Genomic DNA, 12,890 nt, shown 5'->3' on the forward strand with positions numbered 1-12,890 from the left:
CCCCCAATATATCACTGAAACATAACTATGTAATTTAAATAATATTAATAATACGCAATGAAAGCAATTGTGCTGATTATAGACACTTAATGCGCGTTTTCAAGTTTCAAAAGATTGCGACCCGCCCCGCCCTTTGCCTCACAATGGTTTGATCCACTGCCAGTTCCTTAGTTTGCACGTAACTGCCGTGAGGTTCATCCAGTCAATCGCGCACACACACACTAGCTGAATATGCAGAGCTAGCGCGCAAATATTAACTATTAAGCTAGCTAGTACCTATTCCATTTATGTAGCGTCGTCAAAGATGGAATCTTTGCTATCGTCAATGTATTCCAAGATCAGCATGAAGATGATGATGTAAGTTAGTGCTTCAAAGTCCCTGTGATAAGGTTAGCGATAAACTGAAGTCCAAACTGAACAGAACAACACTCTCTTCTACCATTGTCTTAAATATATTTAATGGTCTCGTTGCAAAAGCTAAATTGTCGCAAGGGAACTTTTATTTATTTATTTTATTTCACCTTTATTTAACCCGGGTAGCAAAGATTATAGCAAACACCACTGAAACTGAATTGGTGCTCGCTAGCTTTGCAAATTCAGCTATTGTTGGAAGCCAGCCAATATGAAACAAACTATTAAAATTACAAAAGGTTGCAGCATATGTTGTGTAAATGGTGAACTCATACAGCTGTCAACTCTTGTCATTTTAATCCGTTTCACATTTGCTAGCTACCTTTTAGATCGAAGCCCAAATAGAATGATTGAAGATGATAGAAGCCCATCTCCTACTGTAAATAACCTACACACTGTGTGTGTGTGTAGCCAGCCAGCCAGGTAGAAAAATGTCAGAAAAATACAAGACGGACATCAGAGTATTTTTCAATACACCAAAACACATAGTAAGAACCCTAGTAGCCTAATATCTCAAAGACTAGTTGATAAAATGTTCATAAGAAAGAAATGAAATTCTAATGGAAATGTTTCACAATGATGTCATTAGGCAGAGCAGGCAACAGATGGCACACAGACAGCAGAGTTGGGACAGATATGCAGGTACAGACTGGCAGAGACAGGGAGTCTCGGGTAAGTTTGTTGAGTCTTTGTTTGGCAACATTATGAAAGGTTCTCCATTTTTTTGACTTGTAAAATAGGAACATAATTGGAAAATGCCATGGATACCCCCACTCTCAACTTAAACTGGTGACTGAACTAAGATTTGTTAAAGGCAATGGTATTGCTGTTGTGATTAGTTGTGTAGTTTTGGGTACCGGTAGTTAGGAGTACGTCAAACACCTTATTTCTTTGGTTCCTCAATATACATTTACCATATTACAATGTAGGCTATGTGTTACAGCACTACTTGTGGTGTCCTCCTCAGGAATTGCACTTGAGAAAATTTCATGTAATTGTCCCCCTCCAAAGTTGATATCAGATTTTCGCCCCTGGGCCCAGGATTGAGTTGCACATCCCCGGAGAGCAGGAGGATAGTGAACAGGTAGTTTAACAGTTTCCGATAAATGTTGGACTTGTGTTTGTTACGCCTAAGCAGGTCAGTGGAATAGGGAGCGAGGTAGACTTGGCCATTATTCAGAACATTATGGTATGCTGTGTACTGTCCGCTCCCGTGGAACGGTGAACCAATGTGTTTGGTGTTGATATTCTCCGGCAGTAGATTGATTGTGTCATCCCAGCAAGGACGCACTGAGATTATCAGTAGAGCAGCTACATAACTGACAATCATGGCAATGTACTGGAGATAAAACACATCATTGCGCTTTAAATCTTTGCATGAGTTACTTAGCTGGGGTCGGCGTACACCTGATGTTTTAGATAAAATAACAGCATTTGTATGAGAAGCGGCACCTGCCACACCACCCTGCCATTTTCCTTTCCCTTCGTTTTTTTGTTGTCAAATAATATTTTTTAAATGTACTAAGTAAATAATTAAAAGCATTAAAATTGGGATGTTTCCCACTTATTTACACAACCTACTCCACACTTGCAAAGTGAAAGTTTATAGAAAAGTTCTGAAATTAAGTAATAAACAGAAGAAAAGCAGAATTGAGTTCAATTAGAATGCAAATAATTTAATGGTCTATGGTTCAATCCCATTTCTGAATGTCTGATGAATAATTAATATTGTTCCTCCTCTTCCTTGTAGCAGGCGCAGCAGCACACTGCCTTCCAAAGCCTGCAAAATAATCGCCGGACTGCCCCTTTCCTAGCTCTACATGGAACATCCAGTGTCACGTCCTTGGTGACGTGTGGGGTGACATCCGGGATGACCACAGCAACATCCTCTGGAAAGGGAAAAAAGAGGAACAGAATGTAAACAAATGCAAACCGTAGGTTCTAAACACTGGCCAGTTGAAAGGTTCTACTAAGATGTCATGACAAACGGCACCTGTCAGAGTGCTCTCTAAGTGTTACTCACCTGCTTGGATGTCAGCTGGCAGAGTGGTGAAGACGGCCATCGTGAGAGTCCTTTCTTCAGGTGTGACGTCCACAACCTCCAAGAGGGAAGAGATGGGCTCTGCCTCTGTATTAGGGGTGATGTCCACATTATTCAGGTGGAAAGAAGCCGGCTCTGCCTCTGTGTTAGGGGTTATGTCCACAACATTCAGGTGGGAAGAAGCCGGATCTGCCTCTGTTTTTGGGGTGATGTCTTGAACCTCCAGGTGGGAAGATGCCGGGTCTGCCTCTGTTTTAGGGGTGATATCCACAACCTCCAGGTGGGAACAACCCGGGTCTGCCTCTGTTTTTGGGGTGATGTCCACAATATCTAGTTGGGAACAACCCGGGTCTGCCTCTGTGTTAGGGGTGATGTTCACAACCTCCAGGTGGGAACAAGCCGGGTCTGCCTCTGTGTTAGGGGTGATGTTCACAACCTCCAGGTGGGAACAAGCCGGGTCTGCCTCTGTTTTTGGGGTGATGTCCACAACCTCCAGGTGGGAACAAGCCGGGTCTGCCTCTGTTTTGGGGGTGATGTCCACAACCTCCAGGTGGGAAGATGCTGGGTCTGTGTCATGGGTGACAACAACAATCCTGATGAGCTCTACTACTACTACACCAAGATGTCATCAGAACAGGCATCTGTCAGAGTGCTCTCTATCATTGCTACTCACCTGCTTGGATGTCAGCTGGTCGTGTGGTGGAGACGGCCACCGGGAGGACAGGGGGGACTGGTAGGGTGGCTGCAGGGGGCTGGAAGCGGCTCTGAACCTCGTTCGCCACATAAAAAGGGCTCTGGAGGTCATCGGTGGAGAAGGACTGACTGATTCTCCCGAGGATCGACCGCACAGAGTCAAAAGCAGCAGCCCGGGAGAAAGGGATGTGATGTGAAGGGTCCTTTAACATGCAGGAGAGCTTCTCCACTACGGCCGCCACCATGCCCACGGCCATCCCGCTTATTAGGATTGGGTGCTCTGAATGGCCTTCCTCTGGTTGAAGCCACAGGGCCAGGAGGAGCCTGGGCACCACCTCCACCACCACCTGAGATGGGCTGAGCAGGTTGCTACGGGGCTCATTGGACTGCACGCCCAGAATGCTCCTTACAGCTCTCTCCACGATGCTGTGGACTTTAGGATCGCTAAAATCAACAAAAAGGAGAAGACAAAGATCAACAATGTGCAATGTGCTCACAGAGAACACTGTCTTAGTCTGTTTCTGCGTAGTTCCAGATGTGTAGATAAATGGATCAAGTCATGCAGGGCAGTACATGGAACTCACATGTCAGCTGGCGAGGTGGAGTGCATGGAGCGGCGGAGCTTGCAGAAAGCCTCGTGCTCTATGTCCATCATTTTTAGGCAAGTGTTTACTTCCCAGGCCTGCAGTATGAAACAGGAAGTCCCATTAGTGTGATTTCACAACAGATCTATCCTGCTGTGCTAACTCGTTGTTGAAAGGCTAGTAAAGAGCTCACTAACTTGTAGTATGTCTCTAACTATCATTCTCTTACCAGCCGAGCGAGGTCGTTTCCCTCCTCCAGGGTTTCCTTCCACACCCTTCAAATAAAACACAGTGCAATTCAACTTTCCTGGCTTCTGATTTTTCTGTAGTTTATTTTACCCAAACCTGGAGTGCTGCTGGTGGCAGGGAATGGCAGTGAAGGTGAGTGCTGACGTGGTGCTCACCTCTCCCTAAGGGATTTTTTGCCCTGAGACACCAGCCAGTTGCTCATGTGCTCCGTGGTGACATGGGGCGGGACCTGGCCTTGACTCTGGAGCAGCAGATAATGGACCATGACCTTCTTCTGCAAGATGAGGTAAGGTGTGAGACCATACCACGAAATACCATATCATGTGCTTTCAGAAGGGCCTCTCGCAACATTTCACAACTACTCATGCCTGATAATTTGCAAGTGATATTAAGAACTCTTATGACCAACTTCTATAAACTGTCTTGAAATACAACTCTCTTTCTGTTGTTTATGTTTTTGTGGGATGAATCTTACCTGTTTATTGTAATATGTTTCCTCCCAGCAGGCCTGCAGAGTCTGAAAATAAAGGCTGCTTCTACAGAATTCCTTTGAAGATAATGAAAATAATTATGCTTTGTTATGCACATTATGCTCAGGCATTTACACTATGCTAAAATTAATTTCTCCTAAGATTACCTTTGTGGGACCATAAGTGAACTCCGGAATGCACCAAACCCTATCCATGGAAAGATGGGGAAGAAATGCCGCGCTATAGATATACGGGATGCTCTAGAGATAACAGGAATGACTTAAAGTTGCAAATGATCAATGACTGTGTTGTCGTCCAATATGCTGCACTTAGAATTGAGTTGTAGGCGATGTTTGGTGCAAAATAGAATGTTTACATTCTATTGCCATGGAGAAATGGAATGTGTAGAACCTGTATAATTGGGTATGCTTCTATGTCTTTATTTCGTGAAAGATTAAGCTCTTTATTATGTCATAATGTGTATATTACATTTACATTTTTTACATTTAAGTCATTTAGCAGACGCTCTTATCCAGAGCGACTTACAAATTGGTGCATTCACCTTATGATATCCAGTGGAACAACCACTTTACAATAGTGCATCTAAATCTTTTAAGGGGGGGGGGGTTAGAAGGATTACTTTATCCTATCCTAGGTATTCCTTAAAGAGGTGGGGTTTCAGGTGAGGACAGTCCCACAGTTGTGTCAAATTGTCTTTTGAGTGGTGGACCATTCTTGATACACACGGGAGACTTTGGAGCGTAAAAATCCAGCAGCGTTGCAGTTCTTGACACAAACTGGTACCCCTGGCACCTTCTACCATGCCCCGTTGAAAGGCATGTACATATTTTGTCTTGCCCATTCACCCTCTGAATGGCACACATACACAATCCATGTCTCAATTATCTCAAGCCTTACAATATTTTTTTTAACTTTTCTCCTCCTCTTTATCTATACTTATTTAAGTGGATTTAACTAGTGACATCCATAAGGGATTACAGCGTTAACCTGGATTCACCTGGTCAGCATATGTCTTGGAAAGAGCAGGTGTTCTTAATGTTTTATACACTCAGTGTAACTCATTGGCACTGACATAAGTTATTTTCAAACATTAACTGGGGCCTTGTTGAGGCCTTATCTAAGTAAGTAATTGCTGATTGACAATAAAGTATTATTTTGATGTATGGAAGAAATATGGTATGCAATTCCTACGTAGAGAAGGTTCTCTCTGGTAGTTGTTCAATATGACTTCAACTTTTCCAGGGCTTTTTTTATTTTCTTTTTTTTTATTAACAAATATCATGAAACAAAAGAGGAATAGTCACATGCAAACAAGCATACTAACACACTATTTACATTGCCAGGAATCCTAAACAAACAAGTTTTAATTGCCTTTTTGTTTTTCATTTTAGTCAGAGTGCTGCCATATTGTTTAAACTCATTTATAAAGTGAAAAAAGTTAGGTTTTGAATTAGACCATTTGTGAATATGAAATTTACTTAGTATTATTAGCAGTTGAATTAAATATACTACATCTTTATCTATGTCAGAATTTCTGAAATAAATCATATCAAAACCATTAAATAGTACAACCGGTCCTATTCTTTTGTAACAAAATTCTGTATGTCAATCCAAAACATTCTGCTATAAATACAGGTAAAAAACAAATGCAAAATGGTCTCCTTCTCCATTCCACAGAAATCACAGTTATATTCAGCTTGTCACGCCCTGACCATAGAGAGCCCTCGGGGTGTTTTAGGTCAGGGCGTGACTAGGGGGGTTTCTAGGAATTATATTTCTATGTTGGTGTGTGTGTGTATGGTTCCCAATTGGAGGCAGCTGATAATCGTTACCTCTAATTGGGGATCATACTTAGTGTGTCCTTTTTCCCACCTGCGATGTGGGATATAGTTTTGTGTGAGTGCCTATGTGCGCTACGTGTTTCATGATCGTCATAGCTTTGTTGTTTTTGGAAGTTTCACTATTATTAAAATGTGGAACTCTACTCACACTGCGCCTTGGTCTAATTATTCATACGACGGTCGTGACAGCTTGAATCTTTCCAAAACATATTTCACAGGATAAATTCTATGTAACATTTTAAATAAAACTTCCTTTACTTTGTTACTGATACAATATTTGTTAGCAATTTTCCATGCTTTCCGCCATTGTATATCACCATAGATATCTGCCCAAAAGAATCTTGCTGAGGGAGAATCTTGCTGAGGGAATCAGGGTATCACAAATCTTGCTGAGGGAATCAGGGTATCACAAACAATATTCCTGATCTGTTTCTTACATCATTTATCTTTGATGTTAATATTGCCAATGAATATATTTATGTAACCCCCCCCCTTGGAATCTCATCAAAAACACTTGCATATTCTTTTCGGGGTTATTGGAATTTTAAACTTATCAAGAAATTCCCCATATGAGAGTAGATATCCATCCTTATTCAGTAACTGACCAACCAAAATAATTGTATTCTCAAACCAGTTATGAAAAATACTTATTTTTAAACCGTATTTCTTTATTCCATAAAAAGTATCTGTGGGTAAAAATTGTGTTTATACTAGCTAAAATTGCCTGCTTATGGAATTTGGCCAACTTTACTGGGATTTTATCAATATCAAAATTACATCAAAGCAAAAATTCTAAACCAACAAGAGTCAAATAAATACTTAGGGAAGACATTCCAAATACTGTTCTGGTTCTTAACATACTTCAGAATCCAATTTATTTTAAAAGTATTATTTAGAGTATTGAAATCTAAAACCTCAAGACCTCCTTGTTCTTGGGTATTAGTGAGAATATCTTATCGTAGATAGTGAGGCTTGTTCCTCCAAATAAAATGATAAAGAATCTTATCTAAGTCCTTTACAATTTTAGGGGGTAAGTCGGCTTTGGATAACAAAACCCGACCGTATAACGAAATATCTCTCATCATCCAGAGGTTGAATTTCTTCTTTGTTTTCTCAATAATGGGGTTAAAGTTCAATTCACTCCTTTGTTTTTCATACTTGGATATAACAACTTCAAGATAAGTAACCTTATCTTTAATTGGGATACCATATACTTCCTGTAAAACACAATCCTTGAGTGGAAATAAGACTGACTTATTGATATTAATTTTCAAACCCGAAACTAGGGAAAAGTCTTCAGTACAGGAAACTGCTTTAGAAACCTCATTCCTGTCTCTTAAAAATATGGTGGTATCATCAGCCAGTTGACATAGTTTAAATTCCTTGCCAAGTGCTGAAACACCTTAAATTCCCTTTCTTGATATGAAAGGCCATAATTTGAGTAACCAATAAAAATACAAATGGACTAATTGGGCAGCCCTGCCTAATGCCACGGCCAATATCAAATCTTTGGGATGTCCCGCGAGCTAATTTTACAGAGCTAGTCCAACCACTATATAAAGTTTGGACTGCTTTCAAAAAAGTCACCAAACCCCAAAAAACGTATTGCTTTGAACATAAACTCGTGTTCTACATTGTCAAAAGCTTTATAAAAATCAACAAACATAAGAAAACTATCATCAAGGATGAGGTCATTATAGTCAATCATATCTAAGATCAACCTGATGTTATTACTAATTGTTCTTCATCAATTATATGATGCAAGCCTTGTTTCAACCTCTTAGCAAATAGAAGGGCAAATAATTTCCCATCATTTTTCAACAGGCTAATGGATCTCCAGTTGTTTATATAAACAGTATCCTTTTTAGGTTTAGGAATCAAAGTAATTACACCTTGCTTTAAGGAAGCCGGTAACTCCCCTTTTTCTATTAATTCTTGAAACATAGCAAGAATGAAAGGAATCAATTTATCATTGAATGCTTTATAAAACTCGCTTATTAAACCATCAATTCAAGGGGACCTATTGTCCTTAAGGCTTTTAATACAGTCTTTAATCTCAATTTCAGATAACTCATCATCACAAAAATCCCTGAAATCATTATCTATCTTCTTAGCAATGTTTGCTACATTGTCTAAGAAAAGATCCATATTGGAAGTTGGCTGGGCTGATGTATACAGATTCTGATAAAACTGGGCAACATGCTGAGAGATTTATTTTGGATTTTCATTGGGAGTATTATTAATCATTAATTTACATATGGAAGTCTTTTCGCCTGCCCTTTTTTCAAAATTAAAGAAATATTTCCTCCTTCCATCCATTTTCGTCTTGATCTTAACTGCATTTGCAATGGTTATCAGGCTCTGATCAGGCCCTACACCCAAACAAGGGCACTGCGTTCATCCACCTCTGGCCTGCTGGCCCCCCTACCTCTGCGGAAGCACAGTTCCCGCTCAGCCCAGTCAAAACTGTTCGCTGCTCTGGCACCCCAATGGTGGAACAAGCTCCCTCACGACGCCAGGACAGCGGAGTCAATCACCACCTTCCATAGACACCTGAATCCCCACCTCTTTAAGGAATACCTGGGATAGGATATAGTAATCCTTCTAACCCCCCCTCAAAAAAACGATATAGATGTACTATTGTAAAGTGGTTGTTCCACTGGATATCATAAGGTGAATGCACCAATTTGTAAGTCGCTCTGGATAAGAGCGTCTGCTAAATGACGTAAATGTAAATGTAAAAATGTTAGCTCCAGTAATTCCTGATTAGTTAGTTCACTTTTTTTAGTATAATCCATTATTCCCTTTATGATGTCATATTCTTTCTCTCTCTTGGCACGAGCAATTTCTTTCCCCATTGAAATAGCCAAAAGCCTTAATCAAATTTCATAAGCTCCCAGTAACTTCCAAACGTATTCATAACACAGGCACAATTCCAGTATTTATCATTAATTCCTGCTACTTCCTTCTTAAATACTTCATTCTCTAGTAAAGTCTTGTTAATTTTCCAGTAACCTTTGCTAACTTTTTTTGTTGACAAACCATGCATATTTATCTTCAATGAGATCCCTTTGTGGTCTGTTAAAATCGATGGTTCAATCGAGACCGTATCAACCTTGTCAGCCATATCTTCAGATATCAGACAGAAATCAATACGGGATTGTATAGATAAATCTTTGGTACTCCATATAAACATAATCTTATCTGGGTTCCTATGTCTCCAAATATCTAGAACACCTAACCTTAGACATATATTCCCTATCTCACAAACATAATTGCTATCCTTAGGAGGCCATCTATCTAGATTATCATGTAATACTGTATTAAAATCTCCACCCCATATTACTTTGGCCAATGGAAATTTTGACATAATTTTACTTATTTTCCTCTCAATGTCTCTAAATAAAATACAGTTATTTGACTTGTTATTGGAAGCATAAGTATTTACAACAATAAATTGAACATGGTTGACATCTACCAATAGTATAATCCATCTCCCTGTATTATCTGCTTCATGACTCAATATATGACCCTTAAAGTTGCCTTTTAAAATAGCGACACCTGCTGACCGATTAGTACCAAATGAAAACCAAATATCATTCCCCCATTGACACTTCCAAAACGCAGTATCTGTGGAACAGGCATGAGTTTCTTGAACGAAATAAAAGTCGGCACTAAACTCATGTTCTTACAATACAAAAATAAAGATTTCCTTTTCAAAATATTACGGATTCCCCTGGCATTAATAGAAAAAACAGAAATGGACATTTACTATCACAGTGACTATATGAAGAATATTAAACTTGTATTTGTTCACATGAATCAGGGTCTCACAAAAGAAAAGTTCTTACTAGTTGCAAATAAAAACAGTCCTTTGCACCACGCAAGTGGTTGACCTAAATTATATATGTTTTTTTGTTATACAATTGCAAATAACATTGTACCATAGACTGGTAAAAACAAATAGCCATCAAGCTAACATTAAGTGTCAGTGCGAATTTCCCTGCCATAAAAAAAAATATATATATATATATATATATAAAATAAGTTTGGCTCACACAAACAATGCTCTTTCATCAAGAAATATAAAGTTTTATCAGATGCAAATAAAACTCAGTCCTGCACAAGTCACTTGATAAATCCAGCAGTCAACAAACTAGGCGTCAGCGTGAATTTCCCTTCCATTAACAAAAGCCTTAGCTCCGCAAAGTATGCACTTTTCCCTTCCTTCCTTGCTCTCTCGATCATCTGCCACAGATGATTCCGAGCTTCTTTGTCAAATGCTGTCAGATCCTCCTTGATCCTCAGGTTGTTCTTCTTTAAATAGTCATTTTTCTTTGCACTTTTCCATGTCATATCCCTCGCTGTCCTGGAGATGAATCTCATGATCACTGGTCGTGGTGGCTGGTTGTTTTCCCCATCTCTCAGCCTACCCAGGCGGTGCACTACATCCAGAGAACCTGCAACAACATTTCGCTCCTCCTATTGCCCTGCAAATGTCCTTCACTCTTGCTTTGATGTTCTCGTTAGATTTTCCTGCTATTCCATAAATTCTAAGACTCCATCTCCGACTATACCGGTCATTCTCGTTTACCTTTGACTCCATTTCAGTGAGTTTCTTCTCCTGCTTTGCAACCTGAATGTTCAATGTTGCGTTGTGCTGCTTCAGAGTTTTTACTTCCTCAGCACTGAAATCAATCGATTTATTCAGGTTAACGATACTGATAGTGCTCTTTCACACCAAATTCATCATGTCATCTGCGCTCTCTTTGATTTCAGCCGTGAGGATGCGGACGATGTTGTCCTGTAGCTGGCTCATTGATGGTTCACTTCTCAGCTTCTTTGGAAGTTGCTCCTTGGTTGGGGTATTCGGGTATGACTCGCATGAGTGAGTTTCAACAATGCCTCTTTTCTCCTTGGAAGTTTCAACATCCATTATCTCAGCAACAGTTTGGTCATGTCCTGATTACATGCTACTAGCTATGAAGATGTTAGCAGGCCAAATTAACTACACACGCTGAAACTTTTCGATAGTCATAAAACCCTGTATGAATATGGTTTAGTTTATTTACCAAAGTAATTGATTACTTTCTGCAAGTTATTCACCTCTAAAACCAAGTTTGCGACAACACTAGCCTGATAAGCTAGCTAGCTCAAAAACTAGCTTGTCGAACGTACATGAAAACTGCCACGACTGGAACCAAAAGGAAAGAAATGGAGAGATAGTAAGATGGACAATTAACCACTAAAGATAGTATGATTTTGGGTACTCCTCTTCAGAATGTAACTGTGGGGGGAAATACTGCAATGGGTGATGAAAATGCGGTGAGCACGGACAACAATGCTCACATCTTGCGCCCCTCCAGTCCCCAGCTCAGGCCTTTACCTTATGACCCCGGCACTCCAGTCAAGCCCCAGGGGGAAAAGATGAGAGGCCAAGAAGGTATGTCACTTCTTGAGATGCAAAACAATATTATAATGCTTTTGACAGCAAAGATAGATGAAAGGGCAAATGGCTTGGAGGTCATGGTTAGGGAGAATACGATGAAAATTGAGGCCATTAAAAAATCTGTTGACTTTATCTTTGGAGAAGTGAAAACCCTCAAAAGTGACATGAAGAAAGTAGAAGTTATCTGCCAGGAAAATGAAAAGAAGGTGGCTGAACTCGAGCAAAAGGTGAATGAGGCGGAGAGATACGAGCACAGGTGGAACCTGAGGCTCCATGGAATTCCAGAGCAGGCGGGTGAGGACATCAAATGCAGAGTTGTTGACATCTGTGGAGCTGTCATTCCCGAATCAAAAGCCAAACTTCAGGAAAATGTAGACATCGTCCATCGTTTGGGAAGACTTAAGGATCAAGACAAGAGACCAAGGACAACCATCATCCGGTTCACCAACATATCTACACGGGTTGTTCTTTGGAGGCGAGCAAAGAATTGTGAATTCCTCATCAAACAAAAATTTAGGTTCACGGAGGATCTGACCTCAGCAGACAAAGTGACAAGAGAGAAACTGTGGCCGATGGTGGCTGCAGCTCGAAAGGCAGGGAAAACTGCAATTTTTTTATCGGTGCAAGAGTGATCATCGATGGGAAAGAAATGTGGCCAAATCAGAACATTTGAGTGAGAGCCAGAGTCTAACTCGGGCAGAACTGTCAGGCCAAAAAACTGATTACCAGGTGAAAAGCAGCCTTTTATTATAAAAATGTACACAAACACTTGAATGAGAAAAGGCTGACCTGAGAACTGGTAAACTAAACACTAACTATAGGCGAATAACTGCTTATTGTAAAGTCTACACAATGTCTCCCCCTTGTGGGAGTAACAATACTTTGGTAATTTTATGACCAATATTATTATTACTTTTTTTGGAGAGGTTAATAATGGGATGGAAATCCTTTTGAGTTACATATCCTTGGGAAAAGCTTATATTAGCATAACAAGGTTGTTGGTTGAAGTTTATGTCTTTATCTCTTTGTTCAATTAATGTCAGGGGTATTCTTCATTTACTCAAGCGTAAGGCTATTTTCCTGTATTGCAAACGGTTTAATGCAGACTTTTACTTTTTACAAGAGACTCAT

General features: G+C 40.0%; 1 protein-coding gene across 1 annotated transcript; it reads right to left on the reverse strand.

Annotated features, from left to right (window-relative positions):
* Window positions 1-2,105: 2,105 nt before the first annotated feature.
* Window positions 2,106-4,922, reverse strand: LOC123730995 (uncharacterized). The gene is made up of 8 exons (XM_045709875.1): window positions 4,616-4,922; window positions 4,454-4,525; window positions 4,134-4,252; window positions 3,959-4,004; window positions 3,730-3,827; window positions 3,126-3,589; window positions 2,435-3,019; window positions 2,106-2,300 (listed from the first exon to the last, which is right to left on the reverse strand). The coding sequence occupies exons 1-8, from the start codon at window positions 4,661-4,663 to the stop codon at window positions 2,134-2,136; spliced, it is 1,599 nt and encodes a 532-aa protein (XP_045565831.1). The 5' UTR covers window positions 4,664-4,922; the 3' UTR covers window positions 2,106-2,133.
* Between the last annotated feature and the right edge of the window lie 7,968 nt (window positions 4,923-12,890).

Source organism: Salmo salar, chromosome ssa27, assembly GCF_905237065.1.
Source record: "Salmo salar chromosome ssa27, Ssal_v3.1, whole genome shotgun sequence".
Lineage (NCBI taxonomy): Eukaryota > Metazoa > Chordata > Actinopteri > Salmoniformes > Salmonidae > Salmo > Salmo salar.

Bases quoted from the DNA above. Each gene is read 5' to 3' on its own strand.
- LOC123730995 (XM_045709875.1), bottom strand. From the start codon at position 4,663: ATGGATAGGGTTTGGTGCATTCCGGAGTTCACTTATGGTCCCACAAAG. The intron at 4,526-4,615 runs GTAATCTTAGGA...TTATCTTCAAAG, and splicing joins TCACTTATGGTCCCACAAAG to GAATTCTGTAGAAGCAGCCT. The intron at 3,020-3,125 runs GTGAGTAGCAAT...CCCATGACACAG, and splicing joins ACCAGCTGACATCCAAGCAG to ACCCAGCATCTTCCCACCTG.